Here is a 24,892-nt window from a genome sequence, read left to right as displayed (position 1 = left end):
GAAAGAGGAGGAGGAGGCTACGGTTTCAGGCTGCTCCCATGTCCATCAGCCCACTTTGGTGACCCATTTTTCTCTTAGCACTTGTCTGGCCTGTCTGCCTGATACTGAAGAGCCTGCAGGTCAAACCTGCATCTTAACAAATCTTGCTTAATTTCCTGTACTGTGGGGGGATTGCCTCAATTGCCTTGTTAACACTGCTCTACACAAATAAATCAGAACTGGTGACGACATCTAAAAAGAATTTCAGAAACAAAAAATGGATAAAAATCAGGCACCTCTAAAACAGGAACACTTGTTCTTAACTACATGCTGCACTTTTTCTGGAAAGCACTTCCAACTGTTACACTAAAACATAAAGGCTCTTAAAAACTTAAACCTTTCAGGTTCCCTTTTTTGCTTATGATCTTGAGCTTGAAATTAAGGGTTCACTAAAGAACATCTTGTAAACCCTCAACAAAAGATATCTCAGGACAGTAAGGCCTCTCTCAAAGCCCCTAGAGAAGTTGTAGCAGGTAAGACCTCTTCATGAGCCACATTCTGCATGAAAATGAGAACACAAATAACAAGCATATTCTTCCACACAAAAATACCAAATCCAATACCAAATCATGAGGAGTTACCTTCATTTACCCATCTGAAGCTCCATCCCTCCTCCCTTCACTTCTCCCTTGGCCCAACCTCCTTTCTTTACTGCACTGTGCTCACAAAACTAAAACACAACCATATGGCTTTTGGCAGAGCTGCCTCCAAGTCCAGTAGGCATTTTGTTAGCCTTGGACATCCATCCACGGAACAGATGTGAATGCTACACTGAATTCCCAAGGAGTTTCAAGGAGTCACTGAAAAAGGGGGAAGGAGCACATCATATGGAACAGCAGAACTTCATCTGTTACAACTTAGAAGGATTGCCAAATGCAGCAAACATTTGGAAGTCACCCAACCCAGTCATTCTATTTAAAGCACACATGCCAAAAAAAAATAAAAGCAGAGGTTGATGTCTTCATTTTGACAGACGGAAAACTTGTTCTCCCCATTCCCTCTTCACACCCACTATCACACGTTTATTTTAAGTGTTAACACTATCTTCTAGATTCGAAAGTGCAAGGAAAGGAAATGTACTGAGCACAGTACATGAGGATAGGAAGTGTGCAGCTTCCTTACAAAGGAATTTTCAGATGGGCTGCAGTGGAAAGAGATTAAACTGGTGGCATACGAAGGTGTGGGTAAGGTGTCAAGAACCAAAAGGTCCTGTCCCTTCTCAGTCACTATGGACTAAACAAGTTGGAAAATTCATTTTAGTTTAATAATTTGGATCTTATGGTAATCACACAGACTTCCTGCAAGGACAAGAAGTAGACTTTTTAACTGAGCAGCATTGAAAAGCAGCACTTCTGGGAGCAGAGCCTTCTAACACAGACGCAGGGCTTTGCTTTAACAATTTTCTTTTTTCATTTTTACAACAGTGTCAAATTTGATCTGAACAGGGTTAAGAGCAGATGTGAACTTAACAGTAATTTCCTGTGCCTGACTTGAGAAATGTGAAAAAAACCTGCTCCTGAAATATCCAACCTTTCCACAGGATCCAGTACTGGCACTGAAAACCTCTAATCATTCCTGCACATCTCAAGATAACTCGATTTCCTACTGCAGAAACACAGTTGCATCACCTGGTAGGAAAACAAGAGAGCTTGACATCTCAGGCACGTGCAGTAGCATGTGCTGAGGCCATTCCCTGCTCACAATCAGCAAACAATACAGCTTTAATAGAGCTGTAGTCAGGCACTCGGCTCTGTGCTCAGAATTTGGCTCTCTGGAGGACTCCCCATACAGTCCCTGGTGGGATCTGCTCCCCCTGACCTGCTGAGGCACAGGGGCTGCCTGCTTAAATCACAGGTCCCAAACAGCTGCAGCTGAGGAGTTCTGAAGTTCTCTTTGCCCTTGTACTACAAATTTAAAAATGTATACAAACCCAGTATTTTCTACAAGGCTTTTCTCCACCATTCAAAGTTGGTAGGAGATATGGTACAGTCACAGCAGGCACCATCACATTCCTCACCTTGAAAACCAAGTAGTTCTCAACTGAGCCAGTACATGAGAAATATTGTTTCTGTGGGAAAAATTCAAGAGGAATGGCTGATGAACAGCAGACGAGGGAAATCAAGCAAGCAAGCAGGCTTCACTCAGAGCCATTATCACTGAGGGGAGAGGGAGTCAGATTAAATCTCCTCTAATTAGAGAGGCATTTAAAGGAAAGCTACTGGGTCTTTAGGGAAATGAAGTGATGGAAAATATATAACCCAGCTTGTTTTCCACGGATTGGATTCACTGATAGCAGGAACAGCCTCAAGGTACAGCACCTTCTCAGGGTATCTTTGAGGAAAGACCCAAGGAGCCAGCACTGGTTTGGGCACAGAAAGGGGCTGGAACTTCATTCTTGTGGAAACACTGCTTTGAGGACTGTGAAGAAGAACTGCATGATTGAGTTGGATGTGATTTCCAAAATGATGCCACAACACATTTGTTACATGATGCAAAACAAAGATAGCACATGGGGTAATAGAAAAATTTAACTATGTGCTCACATCACCTTGAGAACTGATTTTTTTGGGTTTTAACCAAAAAGGAGACTAAGAAAAATAATATAAATCCATTTTTCAGGTACAGTAAGAATGACACAAAATTGATATGATGTAGTAGCAATTTGATAATTTTTCAGACATAATAATACCCATAAAAACATTTTCCATAATTGCAGGGTCCCATGGGATGCAGAAGGGATGCAAAGAGGGTTTCAAAGCACTGGAACAATCTAGTGAATAACCTACATGTCTTTATCACGTTCGAATGGAAAATTTTTCATTGAACAGGGCTTCTTTTTTTAAACCAGTGAATTGCTTAGAGATGATAGTGAGTCAAAAGTAAAACTTTAGAGATTCTTAAAACTTCAGTGCACAAAGGTATTAGGACCAGATGGCAATTCTAAAGATGTCTCAAGAGTAGTGCATGAAACAGATGCACCCTGTTGTACAACAGTCACATCATTACATTTAAAATAAAATTGTGGCAAATTTTCAGAACTGCCTAAAGGAATTAAGTCCTCTTTCCAAAACCACAGGTTTCTACTTGTTTAAATATGAAAAAACATTCTTTAAGTTAAGTTACTTCATGCTTTGTTTAATTTGAAACTACAAAGCCCAGTGATATAATATAACCTCTCTACAGCTGAACAGTACAAGGTTAATTCAGTTTCCTTAGAAGAGAGGAAGCTGTATTAGCATAGCACATAGAAGAAAGGTGAAGCTGTTTTTTAATGAATATAAATCAAAAGCTAACAATTTGTACAAAATATATAAAGCAAGCAAATGGACATCAAAGCAGTACCTACAGTCAGCAGAGGTAATAATGATGTTTTAAGTATGTAAGGGGCTTTAAATGTATTAGAAGCAAAAAAATCCAAACAATGCTAGCAATATAGCTTTGAAAGAAAATGATGGAGTTGTCAAAACGAACTACACTGAATATATAAGTTAAAATAGTAAGCAGATGTGGAGAGGGCCTCTATGCCTGGCACCTCTGAAGTGCTGTTTGCAGTTCTGAGCCCACAAATCAACTATGAGTTCAAACTGGAGGGGGTTCAGAAGTTCCATAAGAAAAACAACAGAACTGAAAGACGTGTTTCATGGCAAAGGGACTCAGGAAGCTCAGTGTGTCAATAGCTTAAACCCAAAGATTAAGAAGTGATAGAAATCGAGAAAAGTCAGTCTCTAAATTTCATTCTAATGAGCTATTCAAGCTGGGTGCCAAAGGCTGAGTAAGATCCAGAGCTAGTTGCGTGCTGAAGCGAGTCAAATTTAGATGGAAATTCACATTCCCCATAACTAGTGAATTTTAGTCTGAAAGGAAATGGTTTTGTAAAAGAGCTGGTTTCACACAGTGGCTCTGTACCTGATCAGAAGACAGCTGTCCTTGGCGTGCATGGCTGAGCTGAGGTGCTCAGCAGTGCCATGGGCTGGCTGCGCTCGTGGCTCCGTCTCCGAGCGGCCGGGGCTGCAGGAGCCAGCACCGCCCGTGGGTCAGGCAAGGACGAGAGCCCCTGCCAACCCCAACCTGAGCATCCCAACTAGAACACTGCAGCACCACTGACTGGGCATTTTGCCTTCAGAAAGCACTCCCTTATACCTTCTGCCCATCAGTAACACATAATGATTTATAACCCTACCTGTGTTGTTGCCGTACGTGCTTTTAGCATCTCATACGTAATAAAATTCTGATAAATAAAGTCACAAAGTGGTGTGCATATATTTTCCATGAGGGTTTTTTTAAGGAGAGAGTTTAAACATGCACACATTTTAATGCAGACTGCTTTCATATTAAATACACTAACTTAAACTGTCAGTACTTTCATAACAAAGTCCTGGCCAACTCCTTAGAGGAGATCTGAAAGCCCAGTGATTTGTGAGACCGTGGCATTTGTGCTGTCTGTGCTCTACCCTCAGCGTGAGAAAGGGCTCTGCTCCCCCCTCAGCCCCCGGCTTCCTTTAGTGCCTCTCAACGGGTGATCTCAAATGCTTTAACTAATGTCAATTAATTACCCTTCTAATTGCTCCTAAGAGAGACAGATGTGATTATCCCCCTCTGTCATTACAGCCAAGGTTAAACAGAGTCAGGAAGAGGTTAAGTGACTCTCAGGGTTCACAATCCTGCCTGACAGGGAGCCAGGCTGCAAGGTGCTGACTCCATTTGTTCAGCTGTGAAACCATCAGGGCCTCGGAGGGCTCAGCACGTGGCAGGATGGAGCCCTCAGCGTGCAAAGTGCAGAACACAGAACGACTTTCCAATTCCCCATCTCTGCTTGAAATCATCACCGTTTAAATAACAGGGGTAGATAGTGCCCTCTGTTACTGGCTTTTAAATGACTGCAATTCTAAGCAAGTGCAAGCAGCAGCTCTGCACAGCTATCAAAGCCAGCCCGGGAGCTCGCACACCACAGAGCCAAGCAAAGCCTGTTTCCACTTCAAGAGTTCCAAGCGATTAACTAGAATTAAAACCAGAATATGACTTGGTCAATCAAGGAAAGACAGGCCACAGACAGTAATTGCACAGATAAGAGCTGGAAAAGGGTATACTGCTTAAACCAATGCAATTTGTGTGGCTACAGGAGTTATTGAATCCACAGGCAGATTTGAGAAAGGCATTTGGAGATGAAACTGAAAGGTTAATTCACTTTGTTTTACCAGTAGAGAACTGGAGGGCTTTTTATTGCTTATCTGGACCCAAAGATCAGCAATGATGACATGACCTGACACCACAGAATAATCATATCTCTGACAGTAGTAATTGAAAGAGGGTGACATGTCCTTTGATTTGAAAAATGTTATGAGGTTTTCAGTTAAGCATCAGGTGAACCAAGCCTTGTCTGACTATTCTTAACAACACATAAACTACTCCAAATTTCACAGCGTGCTGGTAGATTTTGTTGAGTTTTTCCCAAGCTATCTGAACTCTTATTTTGTAACACCTTGGAGGTATACAAATGAGACAAAACATAGAAAACCCAAATTATTGGGAAACCATAGCCATGAGATATGAAGAACTGCAACAGCAACAAAGTCATCAGAGCAAGTCAAATTGCAGAAGTGAAGAGAGTAAAAAGACTCAGCACAAAACTCCTGGACTGTTTCATCCACTACAAAAAACAAGGATATGACTGACTGCAGTGAAATACAAATGACATGCCAGCACTCAGCATTTGGCAACAAGCAATCCTTTGAGTTGGAAAGCTATACAGCAAGTCACCTCTGGACAGAAAGGGTATAAAGGTCAACAATTACACCCAAACCATACCTTTGAGCCAGTTCCAGCAGACCTGCATTTTCCACTGTGCCACTGGCCTGTGTAGCTCGAACAAAGCTGGCAGCAGCAGTTAACCAAGCCAGCATCAGCCCTGGTTAACTGCAAACACAGTCACAGAGCAAATGAAATTTTGCCATTTGACATGCCAGTGGACACCACTAATAGAAGACATGCTGCTGAGTTAGCAGCAGCCAGCAGAGCACTGGAATTTCAGCTGCACTGATGCTTAAAAGGAGCTCCTGTCAGACAACATTACACACCACCAAAAAAAGCATTTGTCTTATTGGAAATGGTTTTTGTGACAGTGCATAAGGATGGGGGGCATGTTCATAATCTCCTAATATGCCCACAGTGACACTGCACCAACATAGCTGTGTGTCTGTGAGGAGAGAATTCCACGGAGCAAGGCACACACTTCCCTCCTCTTCCCTTCCCACGAGCTGGAGCTGTTTATATACAGGCAATATTCTGCACACCAAATCAAACAGCTGTAACATTTTAGGGTTACAAAACAAGAGCAGCTGGATCACCCCAACAACTTTTAGTTTACTGTCACCACTCCACCACAGGCACTGTGAGCACTTTGTGTGGGTTATGCACAGTCTGGGGAAGTGCAGCTCAAACCGTTCTCTCGGCACTAATTAATCTCCTCGGCACAAACAATGGGGCTAAGAGCAGCTCTGCCAGCCTGATTGCAGAGACCACTCTGTGAATTCATCCTTTATCAGACCCAGCCTGTTAAGGGGCTCTGTGGCATCAGCACTATTCACACCGAAAGGATCACACCTCGGTAATGCACCTGTAACAAGAGCACCATTGATGCAGGAGGGAAAGCAGTTAGTGGCAGAGCTATCATCAAAAATTCTGCAGTGCCAGCCCACACAGGACTTACAGCCTCATTATCAGAGGGTCCAGACATTGCCTTGCTCAGTCAACAGCCAGAAAATCCTTCCTGCAAGGTTTTTTGCCTTGAAAGGGATTCTTTCTGTTCAGCATGTTTTAAATAATTTTTTGATAGCTTAAGCTTCATTTATAAACATGCGCATTTTGTTCAGGCTCTTTGATACAGCCTCCTAATCAAAACTTAACAAGATGTGCTTGCAAGTGACAGGAAAACCTCTTGGTGGGAGCCAATCTGAGGCCATCGTGGGACACGAAATTCATCCGTGCTGCTGCTTTGCTCCGCACATCTGAACTCATAAACTCAATTGTCGTGTATGTTCTCCCTCTCTGTGCATACTTCACACAGAACAATGTCACCCAAGTCTGCTGAGTGACCCAGCAGTGACCCAGACTGCTCATCTCAGGCCCAGCAGCCACAGGCTGAGGCCTCACAGCCAACAGAATTTGCCATGTTTTCCTACAGCAACGCAGCTTAACCAAAACACAGCATTAACTCCCCAAAACTGCCTGTGCAAAGGCTGAGATATGGCACAACCAGCTTTGGCCAAGCTTGCTCCAAAATCAGGAAGGATGAAAAGGAAACACTAGTGCTTCCTTCAGAAGAGGTTTTTGATGACAGCCTGGGTCCCAGGGAGGGAGGAGCACTCTGCCCTCCTGGCTGTCAGCATTAACAGCTCAAAGCCATGAGCCCCTCTGTGCCCCCAGTGTGACCCACCCTGGCAAGGACTCTCAGCCAAGTGCTTATTGTCATTGGATATTCCTTGATGTGTAACTTGGACAGAAGAAACCAAGCAGTTTCTGTTGTGAAAACACAGAGGAGGAGCAGACCAGGATACAGAATAATTAAAATCTTGAACAAACTTTGTGGGTAAAATGAATGCAGGCTTGCTTAGCTCTCAGCATTTTATGGGCTCTTGATGAAACACACAGGGATGGCACAACTCATTTAGTCAGATCCCTGTCTGATTCCTTACTGCTGAGCAAAGTCATACCTGATTTCCCACTTACTTCTTAATGGTGGCCAGGAGTTGACCCATCAGACACCAATGATGTCAATGTTCCTGCTTTTGTGTGTTTTACATCAGAACCAGGTTCCATCTCCTACAAAAACCTTAGATCAACACACAGCCTTTTAATGGCTCCAAAAGCTCCCTAAAGTCTTCTGGGACTTTATCAGATGCAACACAAATTAGGCATCTTTATTCCCTTCTCCCAGCCCTGAAAGAAAAACCCTACAGAAAAGAGTAAGTGAAGAATCAAAGAGGCTGATTACCTCTGACTGCACATCCTCTTGCAGCAGTACAGCCACTTGCTCCATCCAAAACCACTTCATTCAAACCATCCTCAGGATGGTTTACTTCTGGGTGCTCTCTCAGTACCTCTGTGGGTCAGGCTTCACCAGAAAATAACTTTTTCCAGCTGATGAAATTAGTTTCTAGTGAAGTGAAAGTTTCACAGCTGAACACAGAACGGGAAATCAGCTCCCAGCAAAGCATTTATTAAAAATATCCATTCTGTGAACCCTATTGAGTCCCACAAATAGAGGTCATTTGGCAAGTCAATAACATTGGCAACTGCCCCCCTTATGAACAATTAAAAGGGAGCACTTTCCCCCAGCTACTTCCCATTGCTGCTGAAAGTCTTTATTCTTTAAAAGGGCTGATTAACTCGTGTTTTGACACTGAAGGTAAAAACTGAATGAATTTGGTAAGTGCTGATTCCTGCCATTTAAAGTGACTGATCTAAAAACAGAGTGCCCTCCCCTCCATCATTTGGACCTGTTAATGATTGGTCTATTATATATAATTCCTTTCTGATACAGTTGATTCATTTGTAGTCTCTTTGGAAGCAGCAATCTCAACCAAAAAAATTATGTTCTTGTAACTTGAAAGTGGACATTTTCTGTTTCTGCTCAAGAATCAGCAAGGGGTGTTATTAAGCCTTTCCTGTTTAGAGAAAATCAAAACTGGATGAGAAGGGGGAAAAACAACCTAAATCACAATCAGCAAAACCAAACCCCAAACCAAATAGAAACCCACTGTGTATCTCAAACTCCAGTATAGCTATTCCTAGAAATACAGCATTGCTGTGTTGGAAGGAACTTTGGGAGATCATCTAGTCTAACTCCCTTGCTCAAAACAGGGTCAACTTCAGCAGGTTGAAGTTTGGGTTTGAATATTTCCAAGGATGGAGCCTCTTGTGTCACCTTGTTCAAGTATTTAACCACAACCATAGTAAAAACCCCACCACTTCCTCTAAATGGTTATGCAAACTTTCCTGTGTTTCAATTTGAGCCCTTTGCCTCAGTGTCCCTGGGCACTGCAGAGAAGTCTCACCCAGCTTCAATCATTCTTTTTTTCCCCATAATTTGTTTGAGTAATGCAGAAAAAACATCTCCAACCACAAAGACATTATTTACTGGAACTTTTGTTACCCTTTGTGATTCTGACAACTAATCACAACCAACTGCTTCTATTTTGCACAGTTTTCAGTGCTACAGTAGTAGGAGGTTAAAATTTAATGCATTGTCAAAGTCAAATCTCAATTATCTGGAATAACGGAGTGGAGAGAGCACATAAAAGTAAAAATGCAGATAAAACACATCCAGATAAGCTTTATAAACAGGGAGGACATAAGAGAAAGAAGAAAGAAAGGTCAGGGTGCTGATGCCAGAAGAGGCATTGATGCAAACAGGTCAGCCTAGGACACCTCACTTTAGTGCTGCAAGTGTTGAACCAAGCTCTGGGTGCAGGTTCAGACCTGCAGCCACTGCCCTCCCGACCCTGGCTGGTTCAGCACTGCAGTCTGCCTGCTCTTGTCCATTTGGCTACTTCCCAACACAGCCTGCAGCCCCCAAATCCTGATCATCCATGTACCAGGCTCCATGTGCACACCAAACCATACTCGGAGTAGTTGTCTCCTCTCCCCATTTCTGGACAAAACCAAACAGTTATAAAAGCAAACCTGAAGTAGCTGATGGAATCCAGTAGTCCAAGGACTGGATTATGAAAAAAATACAGACAAGCCCTATAAACTCTCTCCAAAAGCTTCTCAAGTGCTGGTGCATCAATCCTGCTGCTTTCAAATACTCCCCCAACCCCTCACAGCAGTCCCCACACACATCTGAGGCTTCATGCTTCCCTTCTGCAGATGGTACCATTGTATTCCTCTTATTTTAGGCATTTTGAACTTAAAGGTACATGAGTGGGATGACAATTACATCTTCACAAGAGCTGCCAAAGGGTTCAGAGAAGAGCTGGGCCAGGTGCTGTGCAGCACAGACGCCAGCAGCCTGCCCCAAGTCCTATCCCTGAGTAGCTCTAACACGTGCCAGTGTGGCATGGTACAGACCTACCCAAAGGACATCTGGATGAAGATCTGGTCTCAGGTCATTATTGGCACAAGCAGCACTGGGTTTTCTGCAGCAGGCACTTTTTCCCACAACAGTATTGGGAACCTGCCCCTATTCCTGCCTCCTGCCCCAAATCAGTCACTGCAGCACACACAGATGCCAGCATGCAGGAATGGGAATGTGAAATCAAGACCTCTGTGATGTCAAGCCCACAGGAGTGGACTTTTTCCCCCAGTAATTCCAGAGTCTTGATTCTGATTCTCAGTCATTAAAATATTCCACAGCCATGCAGAATAACCTTTATGTTTATGCTTCACCCATATTCCACGAGACAGAGTACTGAGCTCCCTATCTTTTCCATGTGGATGTAGCAGCCTTCTCCTCCAGAGCTAAATCACTGTGAAGCACTGCTCAGTACCATTAAAGCCCTGCTCAACTCAGCCCTGAGTTATCAGCACAACAGCACATTGGTGGCTCTCCTATACATATTAAGTAATCTGGACTGGAAGCTGCCACAGGAAAGCCAGATCTCATTTTAATTTGCATCTAAGATATAAATCTGTGGCCTTTGCCTAAAGGTTTGTCACTCTAGCTCAAAGCTTGACAAAGGTCAGGATACTCAATTTTCTGCTTTAAATTCTAATGGCAGATGAGAGATACATTTCTTAGCATAAATATTTATATATAAACATACTTTATATATGCATGTATACACACCCCCCCAATCCTAAAATATCTCAGCATATGTGGAAGTGTAACAAATACTGCCACAGAGTCACAAATGAATGGAATAGCATACTGTGAGTCTGCCTTGACCTAAGATGTGGATTTGACTAGAAAAAGAAAATTAGTTGAGGTAATGGGACCTTGAAATTTTAGTAGTGTTCCTTCTGCACTAAAATAAGCAAGTTAAGATTAATTGGCAATGTAAACTTCAAGAAGTCTCAAGACTGAGAAGATGGTAAACAAAAGCTAATCTATAAAATTTAACAGGAAGTACATTATCACTGCACAAAAGCTGAAAATATATAGTGTTTTTAATAAATGTAATTATTTTACTGTATTAATGTTTCTTTCATAGAAAATGGAGATTTAAAATACTGATCTGGTACTTTCCCCTGCACCCAACAAAGTGCAGGCTTGCTGCACTCCCTCTGTGTGCCTGCTTTGTGCTTTGCTCACAGACACTTCCACATTTAGAGAACAAATCTGACAAATCAGAAACTGTGCATGACCCACGTACTGACACCACAACAGCAACGCTGCCTTAGGAGTCACAGGAAGGCCAGACTGGGTTCCAGTTAACACCCCTCTGTCCTGTACATAGGTGTCTCCTGCAGCACTGTGTCAAAAACAGTGCAAAAATGTGTCTTAAGTGCAGCCTCAAAGCACCCAACACTTTTACATCACACAAGCCACATTTTTACAGCCTGCTCATGTAGAAAGGGCCAGGCTGATCTTTACTCAACCCCTCCTAAAGTAAGGGTGGAAGTCAAATGACAAAAAGCACCCCTCATGCTTTCAACCCTGGGAGCTGCATACTCATCACACATAGAGTCTTTGCTTTAAATGTGGCTTTAAAAAGGATCAAGAATCTTAAAAAGATGCAGCTAAAAACCAAAAGTGAAATAAATCCCTCTTATGCAGAAAGTCACTAATCGGGTAAAGAGAACTCGAGAGACAGTGAACTCCTAAATCTTACCATTTCATGGGCAATCATTTGATTTTAAAATTACAATGTGCTCTTAACCAGCTGAGGTCCATGAATCAGAAATTCCTGGCACATGGGCAATTTTCAGTCAATAGGTGGTGGGAACTGGACTGGAAAAGGGATTATGTCCCCTTCCGTTTTCTTTTACAACCTTCCAGAAATCTCCCTCCTGAACTGCGCCCCTGCTTTCTCCCACATCCCTTCATATGAGCCCCAAAGCATTCATGTTTAATTCTCTAACTGAAAAGCAAAATAAGGGGCTGCCTGATTAAACATTAAGGACCTTTTCTCTCTTTATGGAAAATACCTTTGCTTTAATGGGAACAATTTGGTAGCTGTTTATCTGAAGGTTATCCATTAATTGCTGGCCGTGTGATTTGGAAGAATTGTTTTTTGTATCTGGGGGCATTGAGTCATGGGGGCATAAAGGCACATTAATAGTATCTAATATGAAATGCCTGGATTATCTTCTCCCTTTGAAAAGCCCCTCAAAAGCCAAGAACTTGTACCTAGTCTGCCTGTCTCTGGGACAGCACAGAAAACAGAAGAGGTCCCTCTCATTCACCTTATTTATAAAAGGCCTGATTCTAAACTTCTCTAGAAATATTCTCAGGAGCTTCAAAACCAAAGTGACTATGTGATGCATGCAAAAAAATCTGGGAGGAGAAAGCTATGTCCCTAGTCCCAGTGGACACTTAAATGCAGATTTATTACTGACAAAATTTATTCCATCAAAATTTGTTCTCCACCTCGTGGACTGATTCCTCCTACACTACTGTATTGATTTCACCACTGAAGTGCTGCATTAATGAATCAGGCTCTCCATGTCCACTGTGCTACTATAAAGGATCACATTTTGTTATATGGACCATAAAATGCAGCAGAGGAAAATAAATCTGTTTTGTTTTTGTATTGCTGCCTGCTTTGGTGTCTGCATTAAATAATGTACCCATTATATACTGTTTTGTTTCCACTTATAAAGATACAAATGATGGTGCCAATAATGTTCCCATGCACTTATATTCAGAATCAGCTCTTTACCCTTAAAAGTCTGGGGACAGCAAGGGAATTAATTCAGGATTTCATGGTAAATGTAGGGCTTATAAAACCCATCCTCACAGAGAGGTTATTTACTCACATGGTGCATAGAACATGACAAGGGTGTGCTTCTTCTTCTTCAATGACTCCCTGAAGTCTTCTCCAGCAAGGTGGATAACACTGGTCTGTTTTTCTTCCCATGCAGGCTCAGGTGGAGGTGGTGCTTCAGGACTAGAAAAGCAAGACAATGAAATTGGTTTGAAAATGTTTCTGGAAGCAGATAAAGGGACAGCATTGTCCTGGTCATAATTAGCATGAGGTAACTGATGTGAAAAATCCTTCAAGATGTCTGCGCAGTAGAAAGACATACTCAATATTTCCAACACCAGGCAACAGCAAAAAAAAAAAAAAAAAAAAAAGATGAAAGTTAATTTCTGGAACTCAGATAATTTAAAATATAATTTAAAATAATTAAAATATAATTTAAGTGACTGTAGTCAGGCATATGAGTAGAAATGTCAAATAAAGACTTCCTACATTGCATCCAACACCTGGCTGGTAAAAACATTGATACACATCACTGTACCATCCACAGCCTTGAACTGAGAAGAACAGCAAGCAGGTGGAATTAAAAGGCAATTGATATAGGACAGCACTTTCCATTCAAATATCCTTTTTGTACTCTTTATCCCTATCATGCAAACTTCTGTAAAGAATTTCATGACCTTCTCTAGAATTCAGATATTAAAGCCAGGATGCAAAAATCAGCATTGTTCCACTTGGAATACTGGGGGTGACTGAACCAGAATATTTTACTTTGGTAAAGAGAATGTCAGGTTTCAATTATGACTGCACATACTGGCTAGATCAGAGCAATCCTGCACACCTAGAGTGTCTCTAACAAAAATTCTGCTATTCACTAGCTCACAGACCTCTCTCAGACTCATTAAATTCATTCCTGCTGTATCTTAAATAGTGATTACTTTATATAAAATCATCAGAATGGTGCCACGGTATAAAGACCTTCATATGTCGCCTTGGTAATAAATTAGCTTTTCAGACTTTCCTGACACTTTCAATGACACCATTTTAAGTTGTATCAGGTACATAAAAACCAAGTGGAGAAAAACTCAATTTTTAAAGTCCTTCTCAAGGTCACTTGGTGGACATTCATTGTATTTCCACCATTACTGATTTTCCAGTTTTTAGAGAAAGACTTAGATGTGTTTCAAAGAAAGAAGAGTTACACAGTGTGTCCTTTAGCTGAATTCCTGCATGAACACAGTTGTTGTGAGCTATCACTGATTACAGTTACAGAGGTGGGACTTTACTCTCACACAAAATTTTCCACACTGACCTGGAATAAGCTACCCAGCAACTGGTAACAGCCTAGTGTGGCACCACAATCACCAGAGAGGAACCACAGCCAAAACCTGCATGGCTGCAAGCACCCATTGAGACAGGTCTCCACAAGCTGTACTTTTATCACCAGCCTGCACCCCAGATGCATCCCTATTTCCACCAGCTTCAGTGCAGCTGTGTCAGTTCTATCCCTGTCAGAAAACAAGGGAATGCATCTCTAGCTGGGAGAACATCCAGGAGCCAAGAGCAGAAGAAAAGTTGTCTGGGCTTCACCTGCACTGCTGACTAGCTGAGGCTGCAGACAAAAGTCTTCAAGAGCCACAGCAGGATCCAGAAGAATTAACATCACTTTCCTGTTCCTCATTGCATATTCACCTGCTGGTACAGGCAGCATCAGCCTGACTGTTTAACTCACCACAAAGTGCACAGTGCTCAAAAGAGTTGAGCAAAGCAGTGAAATGAGGACAATGACTTCATGTACAATACAGATACAGCAGCCTAGAGCCCCTGTGGGCAGGGAGGCCAAGGGAGTACCATGTCTAAAAGTAAAATACAGATAAAGCTCCTCAACATGCTACAACAAGACTGCCAGACCATATCCACTACCTGCTTTGAAGCAGTCAGAGATGTAAAGAGAGAAGAGAAGAGAAGAGAAGAGAAGAGAAGAGAAGAGAAGAGAAGAGAAGCCCACACAGCCTCTTCCCCCACCAAATAAAAGGGGGAAAATAAAGATTACATTCCTCATGCCAACTAGTTAAATGACTAAAATATTCACAAAACTCTGGCAGGTTTTCTTCCCCTTGACTAATGCAGAAAATACATGAGGCTTACAGTACCTAAAGAAAATGCATATTTTATATATATATGCATACTTTTACATACATGCATATATAATACACACTTAAAGAGAGAATTCTCCCAGCAATTTATTTTGGAATGGAATTATTGTCATCATTTTCATATCAAACTTAATTCTGCATATTTCTGCACGCCACCCAGAAAAGTTGGTTAGTGCACTCAAAGGTGCTGGTTTTGTTGGTCTCACTGGCTTTCCTTCAGCCTCACGTGGGTGGAATTCTAGGCATTGGCTCTGAAATGCTGGAAAGAGAAAAGTACAACTGTAGAAATTCAGTTACTAACACTGGGATCTGCTGCTTTGTATAAAGAGGAAACAGCAAATGTTCTGTTTATTTTTCAGAGCCATTGCTATTCCTTCTCCAGGGAAAGGCTTAAGGTATATTTGAAAAATGTTTAGTTTGGGAAAGAAATACCAGGGCAGCTATGAAAAACCCCATGGCAAATAAAGGATTTGGTGTATTAGAGACCATAATTAACATACATGCTTCTTTGGGTTGGAATACTGGAATTCAGTGTAATTTTGTTAGCAAGGGATTTAGGCAGTGTTGAAACTCTGCTTAGTTCCTCATCAAAGCCATCTGCAGGAGTCACTAACCAGGAACCCAAATACTATCTTAAAACCCTCAAAACTTACTTCTGCAGCCATTCAATGATCTTCTTCTTTGTCCTGAGGTGTGGCAGAGTGTATTTCTCCTCTCCATCCTTAAAATACTTCAAAGTAGGAAACCCTGAGATGTGATATCTTTCTGCCAGAGCCTTGTTGACAGTAGCATCAACTGCTGCAAGGACACCCGGACTCTGAAAGAGAGATCCCCTCCTGTAAATCCCAGTCACATACACACACAAACACCCTTTCAGCAGGACACAGCAGGCTTGGGGGCAGTCACTCATGCTCTAGGTGCCTTTGCTGCCTCTAGAACAAGAGGACATAGTCTTAAGCTGTGCCAGGGGCTTGCGTTGGACATGAGTAAGAATTTTTTCATCTAAAAGATGATTAGACATTGGAATGGGCTGCCCAGGGAGATGGTGGAGACACCATTCCTGGAGGTGTTTAAGGAAAGACTGGATGTGGCACTCAGTGCCATGGTCTAGTTGACATGGTGGTGCTTGGTCATAGGCTGGACTTGATTTTAATGGTCCTTTCCAACATGTTTAATGCTGTGATTTTGTGCACAGACATACAGAAAGACACAGAGAACTGATGCAAAACCAGAAGGGGACATACTATGGACTAAATGTTACCAGAGTCTTACCTGTTCCCCTCCCATTTCTGATGGATTGTCTTTATATAATTCACTCTATAATGCTTAAGAGCCATTCCCAGAAACTGCATTTCCTCCCACATATCCCTGTTTCTCCCAGAAGAAACAAACACTGCTAAAGATAAGTTTACTTTAAGGCAAATTCATCTTTCCCAAACTTGTGGGTATCTTTTCATGGACCACCTTTAGAGACACAGAAGAATAGGCACTTTTAAAGTGTGATTAATTGGATCTTTGTTTTTCTCATCTCCTCCCTCTCAGCAATAAAGGAACTTTAGATGTCTCCACAGAAGATGCTTAAAGTATGGGGGAGACCAATTCTACTTCTCCTCCTGCATGGCATACACAGCATGAGACTGAATCAATAACACTAATACTTGTATTATTGGATCTCTCTTCTCCAGCCATGCTGATGGAGCACTTATGATGAAGCTAATGGAGTGGTGCAACCATTAAAAATGGTGTACTTGAAACAGGGATCAACCCCTTTTGTTTTTTTCCAAATCTAATTCATAAATAAAAGCCTATGTTTTTTCACATTCAATGTCTTTAAGTAAGAGGAAAAAAATCCATTTTTAGATTTGATCATATTATGTATAAGGCCTACAGTAGAATACATAAACATTTTCGATTTTGTTTTCGTTCAAGACAGAATGTTCTTTCTCAGACTTTGGCAGGGCTCATGCATCAGCGATGAGACTGTACTTTGGAAGCACATTTTGAAGGGTCCTGTGGGAGGATGAGAACAGCTGAATTTGTTGTAGGGAGAAAAGTCACTTTTATTACTCTAGTTCTTTATTACTGATTATTTGAAGGATATAATAAAGGAAAATAGCTTACATCACTGGTTACATGGAGAAACTCTGCAGCCTTCTCATATTCTGGCTTCATTTTCTTACAGTGCCCACACCCTGCCAAAAAAAAAAAACAATTAAGTTGTATACACCATGGTTATTCATTGACCCATTCAGCCATTACCAAAATCCAAAACCATGTAATAAAGATCTACTAGAATTTTGTATGCATTTTACTTAATACATTTGTAAAGCCTTAGTATGATATAGGATTTTTTCCAAAATGTACACAACAGTTTAAACAAAGAATTTAAATATTATTATTATTATTATTATTACTATTATTATTATTATTATTATTATTACTACTATTATTATATCCCTGCTTTCGCACCCACACCTCTTTCCTTACAAAAAGTACTATAAACATTTGTCAAGCCCATTGCATCCATCATGCTCTTGGGCAAAGCACAACCTCACCCATTTCAGTTGCCAAATCTTTATCTGCTTTAAAAAGAAGCAACACAGCTCCTCACGTGTCTTTGTGACTTTCAGTGGAGGTTTACACTAGCACAGCTTAATAGAGTAATATAATTTGAATTCAACTGCACTGATAATAAGCCCTGCTTTACAGGGTGCAGCATGTCCTTCTAGGAAGTATTTGCACTGATTTAATCACATCAGTGTAATTACACCACCACATATGTTCCCAACATAAGCAGGATCTGTAAAACCGAGATAATGGTGCTTTCTCGCTTGTGCGAAGTTCTCCTGAGATCTGCCATTACTTCACTGCTAAGTGCTGACATTACAATAAAGTAAAATGAATGTATGAGTGAGAAAAGCAGACTTGGAATAAAGTATTAGGGTGTAAATTAAACTGCTTTCAACTGCTTTCAGCAGTTGCTCGCAGGCAGGCTGAACTTTCAGGCCCAGGTGAGGATCCTGCCACACTTTGGCACCTCCAGTGCGCTGCTGGGCCTCAGCGACAGCCCCTGCCCTGTCCCCAAGGGACTGGCACAATGGCAGCCCCCCTGGGACAGTGCACAGGGACAGAGGGGCTGGGGTGAACACCCAGCAGGTGAGGCTCAGGTCTGACTGGAGTGCAGGCAGCTGGGACAAGGCGCTGGCACAGCCCCGGAGCGCTGCGATCCCGTGCACTGCCTTGCTGCACCTCTCCCTCCCCTCTGCAGCAGCTGCCAGCTCACTTTCCTGAGCTGTTATTGTTGGAAGGGGCACTTGAAAACCCAGACTCTGCTGAGCTTTTGGAAGTTGTATCAGAAGATATGGCTAGAAATGTGTTTCAATGCATGCCAGCAAAAGCTGACTCTGAGGTGTTCGGGTAACAGGCTGGGGCTATTTTTACACCATTGTCCAAAAGAAAATAAACCAAAGCCTCTGAACCTCAGTGCTGCTTTGTTTCCTTCTGATGGGATGATGGCTGAAGCCAGCAGACACAAATCTGGGCCTGAACTCAACCAGACAAGCATGTTTTATATAGCCTAAGTAAAGAGTGTTTGCAGCCAAGAGCAGTAAGACACCCAGGTGTAAGTAACTTCACCAGAGCAAACAGAGATTCAGCCACCACAGCACACCATGGAACACTTTCAGGGCATGTTTATGGAACATTTGAACAACAAATGCAAATCCCACCTAAGAATTACAGCAAATACCAAAGCAGTTTATCTCAGGGCAGCTCCTGTTCAAACACCAGCTACAGTCCATACCACTTAGTCATCTGCACAGAGACCACAGCACTAAAGAGCCCCACGCCATTCTTTTAAGGAAAAAACAGTATTGTGGTAGGAGCAGCAGAACAAGAGGAGCTCAGCTGGTGGAGAGAGCTTTGCTTTAATTTTACACCATGGTGTGAGAATGCTGGGAACCTGATGCGACAGCTTCACAGGAGAATTCAGGAAGAAGCTGGGACAGGCTGAGGAAGAGTTACTTTCAGCACTCCTTATCTTGGTTAAAAGCACAAAAGAGGCTGGAAAATGATTTATTTGCCACCCACAGAAAACTTGCAGGCATATGGCTTTGTGTAAGGGGCTGACAGATCCCTCTGACACCTGCCCAATTTGATTTATTTCTCCTCTTAGGAGCAGGGAACTGAATTCATTTTGTCCTCTTCCTCACTTTTAACCAACGGACATCTCAACTCCCAGTTCAGATACCTGGGAACCTTTCTGAATTAGGTAGCTTAAATTTGTACAAGCAGTGATTTTCTGCAGGGCTAACTTCACCTTGATGGGATTTACACAGTGTGTCCCTTGGCCACAGCAAGGTTCATACTGTGCTCTAGCTACAGTATCCACATAATCTACACTATATTCCAATTATATTACAATCATTAATTAGATCTGATCAACCAAAGGCATTAAAAACCAGAGTTTTCAAAAAGCCATGCAGAGGGGGAAAAAAACCCAAACCAGTAACACGGGCACATTTTGCCCAGGAAATGAAAAAATACCCAAAGCATCTGAAGATCATGTAAGTAATATTTTGGATGAAGATATGAAGACCATGAAATGTCACTGTTCCAGGTTCTTTCATGAAATCACACAGACACAGCATTACTGACTGCCACAAAGCTAACTCACTCAGGCTTAAAATAAAGGGAAGCAACATCAGATCTTTAAAAGGCACTTAAATGCAAACTGAAATCTTCAAATCTTTATTGTGAATGCTTATTCTACCCCTGACAGAGGACAGCATGATGTATCGGCCTGGAAAAAAGTCACAACATTAAACTGAACCTGAGAGAGGGACAACAAATTTTAAGAGCTTCTCCCACAATAAGCAATGCTTTTCTGGCTGTCTTCATGAGAATTTTGCTATTGTGAGCTACAGCCTACTTTCACCTACCATTGCAGAAAAGGGGAGATATGAATTACAAATCAGACCTACAAACTGTAAATCAATTAATCTCTCCTATGATTATTTATCCTATCTTTGAATAATCCTGTGAAGATTGCCATTAAATGTTTGAGGCCAACTGAAAGTTATTTAAATGAATTCCAAGGTCACTGCCTCTCCTTTGATTGCTACATTAAGTTGTTCAGCAGCAGCTTCATCCCTCTGTGCTAAGCTCATCTAGTTTTAGATGCTTTCTGTTTATAAAATGAGTGGGGAAAATGACAACAAACTTACAGGCCCAGATGCTCCTGTGTGCTGCTGGGACAATGGAAGGAGCGCAGAGGTCTGCAGTGGGCACCTGTGACAGAAGTGCTTCTAGAAGATGCACTGTCCTGTTAAGGGCTTACTGACATTAAAACTCAAAGTCAAAGCAAGGGAAGTTCAATCCCAGGGGAGAAGAAAGGCTGCACTCAATACAAGGATGGCCTGGGCCTGCTCCAGCACTGCCACCCTCTGAGCCTCTGTGGGGCACAGCTGGTGGGAACTCCCAAGGCTCTTGTAGGCGTCCATCCAAGAGGACTCCCACAGCCTCAGTCTCTTCTTGCAGAAGACAAGCAGCTGCTCTGGGGGTGCAGGACAGAGTTACTGTCCATCCAGCAGCAGAAACCAGTCCAGGTTCAGTGCCTGCTTCTGCTGACCAGTTCAGGACAACTCCTCAGGACCTCTAACACCTCATCTTGCTCCTCCTGCACAAAAAGAGCCCAGGCTGCTAGGGCCAAGGCTCACATAGAGAAGAGCATATAGATAAGCAAAAAGGAAGTGTTACAAGACAAGGAAAAGAAGTCAAAACTTACAACAATCAGTGCTAGGACAGCTGGTACACACCCCTGCTAACCATTTTTAAAACAGATGTCTAAATGAAGTAAGAATTCTGCTTTCCCAGTTTATTTATAGTCAATCTTCTCATTTGCACTGTGTAGATGGGCAGATAAGCAGCTCCTTCCTTTTTTGCAGTTACTGTCACACAGCTTAGCTCAGCTGCACCCCCAAACAATGGTGATCAAAGGTCCCCATCATCTCAGTCCAGACAAGTCACCTCCCTCCAGGGTCCCACTGCAGGGCAGAGGACAACACTTGCTCAGCACTTTGTCCTCTGCAGAGTGTGACCATATGCAAATGTAGAGGCAAAGGCCAAGTGTGGACAGAGCAATGCTGAAGTGAAAGGGTGAGCAGCACATGGACAAAGGAAAGCCTCACAAACATACCGGGCAACTCTTTTTCCAAGGAAATATCTGTATTTGTTTATAGCAGCCTCTTTGGCACCATGGCAAAGACTCTCAGCACAGTTGCTCCAAACCTTTTCAGAAATGAACTAATACAAGTACTTCTACTGTTAAAACCAAGATTTACAGGCAGAAAACCAGCCAAGCAGCTCCAGCTAAGCTCCTGCATATGCTGTTTTAGTGATGTCTCAAGAATATAAATCTGTTTCTCTCTGTCATTCACTGTTTGCTTCTTTCAGGTTATTATGACTATATAAATAAATGCCATGCTTTTGGTCATGTCCTCTCATCTCAAGACAACATTGTCTGAGGATCTGAAGTGCGCGTGACAAGCAAGAGATAAAAGACAACATCCAGGCAGTTGTGAAGAAGCTATTTCTGACATCAAGAACCCTAGAGGTAAACTAAATTGCAAATAAAGATTTTAAAGAATCATTATATTTCTGTCATCAACACACTGCACGAATACTGTTATCGTGTACCAGCTATTTATTGTATAATGCCAGCTCCATATCCATCTATAGCTGCACACCAAAAATACCTCCATTAGCCTGATGAGAAAATGAATTTGAAGCACAAAACATGTCCTGCTTTCAGCAAGTGGGCCACTGGCAGTTCAGAATACACTCATAGAAGATTTACAGACAAATTCAAAACAAGAAAAAAAAGAAGTAAAAAAATTCAGATGTACCTTCATTCTCTAAACATTTAACACCTGGGGATAACACCATTGGTTTCTCTATTCTTAATCCCAGAAGAGCAGTGACCTCTGAAAACAGCAGAATAGCCAGTTCTTACAAGTTAATATTGTTAACTTTGAGCTCTCATCTCTACATTTGAAAGTAGGAGTACCTACATGGAGCAGGGAAGACACAGTCCTTGCAACCACAGCAAGGACACACAAATCCCAGCCCTCTTATCACCCATGCAAGAACACAAATGTGTCCTCTTCTGCCATGGAAGGCTGTAACATGCATCACACAAGAGGATCACTCAGGTCTGACATGAGGCAGTTTACAGTTCCTTCACTGGTGTAGGAGAGCATAAACTACAACAGCTGCAGACTCCCTTGCATAATTTAGCCATCTGCATTGCAGACATCTGATGGAAAATCATCCACAAATTTGGCAGGGAGGCAGGATGACAAAAGCAGCTGTTTCTCCCCGTAATCACAGGTATGAATTTGCAATCGTGTTGGTTGCATGTTCACTTAATAGTCACAACGGTCAGAGCAGTCAGACCATGCCACGATCTACACGCATTAAAAAAAAAAAAACCAAAACAACCAACCAAACAAAAAACCAAACCAAACCAAACAAAAAAAAACAAAAAAAAAACCAAAAAAAGAGAGGCATCACCTTAGGAAGGATCAGGAGCTCAAAGGATTTTGCACAATCTTTTCCCTCTGGGTACTTTCTCCCACCAAACCATTCATCTTCTTACCAGCAGCACTACACACCCAGGTAAAATTCCAGATACTTAAAGACAACGTTGTTTCAAGACTTGATGTTTTCTTACAAAAGGCATATCTTCAATATCTTTAACATGATATTGAATTCAAATTTCCAACAGCTAGAAATGTGTGCACACATACACAAATCCAGACACACTTCCCCCCAGTACTGTATTTTTAAAGGCAGGTTTGATTCCACCAGGCATTACACTGCTTAGAGATCAGTGACAAGCAAACAGCTTTACGGCTTTACAAAGACAAAGCCTATGAAAGATCAGTCTGGAAAAGACTCTGAGGAACTGGAAATGCAGCATTAGAAGGAAAATACTTAAGTTAGGATTACTGCACTCAGGGCCACTGCAGCTGCAGCCAAAGGCAGCGTGGGCTGCACAGCTCATCCCAGAGCACTGCAGCGGCTCGGCCCCACCACCATCACCATCCCATGGCACTGCCATGAGCTCACAGTGCAGGCAATCTGTGCGTGCAGTGAGCTGTGCAAATCCAATCCCAGCATGGCTAGGCAGAAGAAAGTCCCTGCCTGCTTCCAGGAGCCCTTCAGTGTGAAGTCAGGGCACAAAATCATTACAAATTGGTCACACTTTCTGTCCCTATGACTTGCTGAGGTGGTAGTGACCCAAACCCAGACACCATCTTGGCTTTTCTAAAGTGGCATAATTTCTTCCCTCCCAGCATCACTGAAATTGCTCAGGAGAAGAATCATAGCAGTTTTGGACAGTTGTAGTATGAGTTATTATTTCTAAAAAGACAGACGCATTACATAAATCAGATCAAACTGGGAAAAGAGTTTAACTAAACATCCTCCAGGAACATTGTCTGCATCTGTGCCACATTGACAGCTCTGGCAGAAGGGCCACCTTTAGCCAGCAACAGCCCTTGGGAAGGGAAGGCTCAGCACAAGGGATAAACATGGAGTGGGTGCTGCAGGTTGCCTGCATGGGACTAAAAAGGCAGCAGCTCTGGTGAACTGCACAACACACACTTCTGCCTTTATTTCTGGTCACACTGGAGCGTGTCTTCTTCTGACTCAGCCTCAAGAGAAAGGGTGAATATTCTCCTAGGCTAACGTCAGCCTAGGATTCCTGGGAGCAGGCAGGGAGAGAGATTTCTGCTCCATCATGCCACAGTGTGCACTCTCTGCTTCTGAGCTCACAGGGGCCATGGCTGAGCTGGACTCCTGAAAGCAGCCTTTGAAAAAATATAGCCCATCTGCACAGCACAGACTCCAGCACACATCCAGGGACAACCTCAAAGTTAATCATCATCTTTATGTAAAACAAACTAAACAAAAAAATCACATGGCTCCTTATTTTCATTCCAAAGGTGGTTTCAGCTTCTGGCTATTGGAGATTACCCTGCATCTATTTCCTAAAACTGCATATATATTTCCTCTCACTCAAGACTGTGGTGCAACTGGTAGAAATCAGTGTTGGGAGATGATGGTGCCTCCTACCATCCCTCTTGGGAGGGAAAAGAAGTGAAGGAAGGTGCATCAGCTGGCATTGGGAGATATGAATTACACTTCCTACACCAGCTCTGAGGAACGTGGCCCTGAGTAGGTGTTGAAAATTAATCTTCCCCTATTGAAAAGTGAGACAACAGCATAGTTGCCTTAAGGTGAAATTGTTGAGAGCTTATGAAAAATACCACCAGAAGGTTTCCTTCTCAATTAAGCCAGAATTATTTAACATCCTAAAAAGATTCACCCCCTTCTCCATTGCCAGGTGAACAACAAAATTTTACCTTGAGGAGGAAAGAGAAGTTGCACTGGTTTTCCTCACACTCTTACCCCACTATGGAAGACTTTATGCTATGGATTTAGCAATGAAAATGCCAGAGAACACAGGAGAGATTAAAGAGTTTTGAATGTTCAGCCCACAAAAACAGCATAACCTGTGAATTATTTCCTAGGATGCAATTTGTGTAAGACATCAGCAAAATGGATGCCATGCAAAGGGATCTTCCTAAGAAAGGTAAATCCCAATGAACTCCAGCTCAGGGGACAGGGGCATTAAAAGGAATTGTGACATTGAATATTACTGTGAAGATAGATGGTCAAGTATCAGGAGGAGATACTATGCAGAATGCACAGTTTTTGTCCAAAGTCACAGCAGAAGTGGCTACCAGTTGAGATCTATTCACCTATTTA

General features: G+C 42.3%; 1 protein-coding gene across 1 annotated transcript in view; it reads right to left on the bottom strand.

The window, feature by feature from the left end:
• Positions 1-24,892, bottom strand: part of PDIA5 (protein disulfide isomerase family A member 5) — a 97,630-nt gene that overhangs the window by 14,533 nt on the left and 58,205 nt on the right. Inside the window, exons 12-14 of the mRNA XM_054278400.1 lie at positions 17,180-17,250; positions 15,712-15,875; positions 12,958-13,088 (exon numbers count right to left, since the gene is read on the bottom strand). Coding sequence (XP_054134375.1) covers positions 12,958-13,088; positions 15,712-15,875; positions 17,180-17,250 — 366 coding nt within the window. The remainder of the gene's footprint in view (positions 1-12,957; positions 13,089-15,711; positions 15,876-17,179; positions 17,251-24,892) is intronic.

Source organism: Melozone crissalis, unplaced genomic scaffold (genome assembly GCF_028551555.1).
Source record: "Melozone crissalis strain CALT ecotype California unplaced genomic scaffold, PUWL_Pcris_2 ptg000023l_1, whole genome shotgun sequence".
Classification (NCBI taxonomy): Eukaryota; Metazoa; Chordata; class Aves; order Passeriformes; family Passerellidae; genus Melozone; species Melozone crissalis.
The sequence above is the reverse complement of the archived record's forward strand: the minus strand, read 5'-3'. Positions and strand labels throughout refer to the sequence as shown.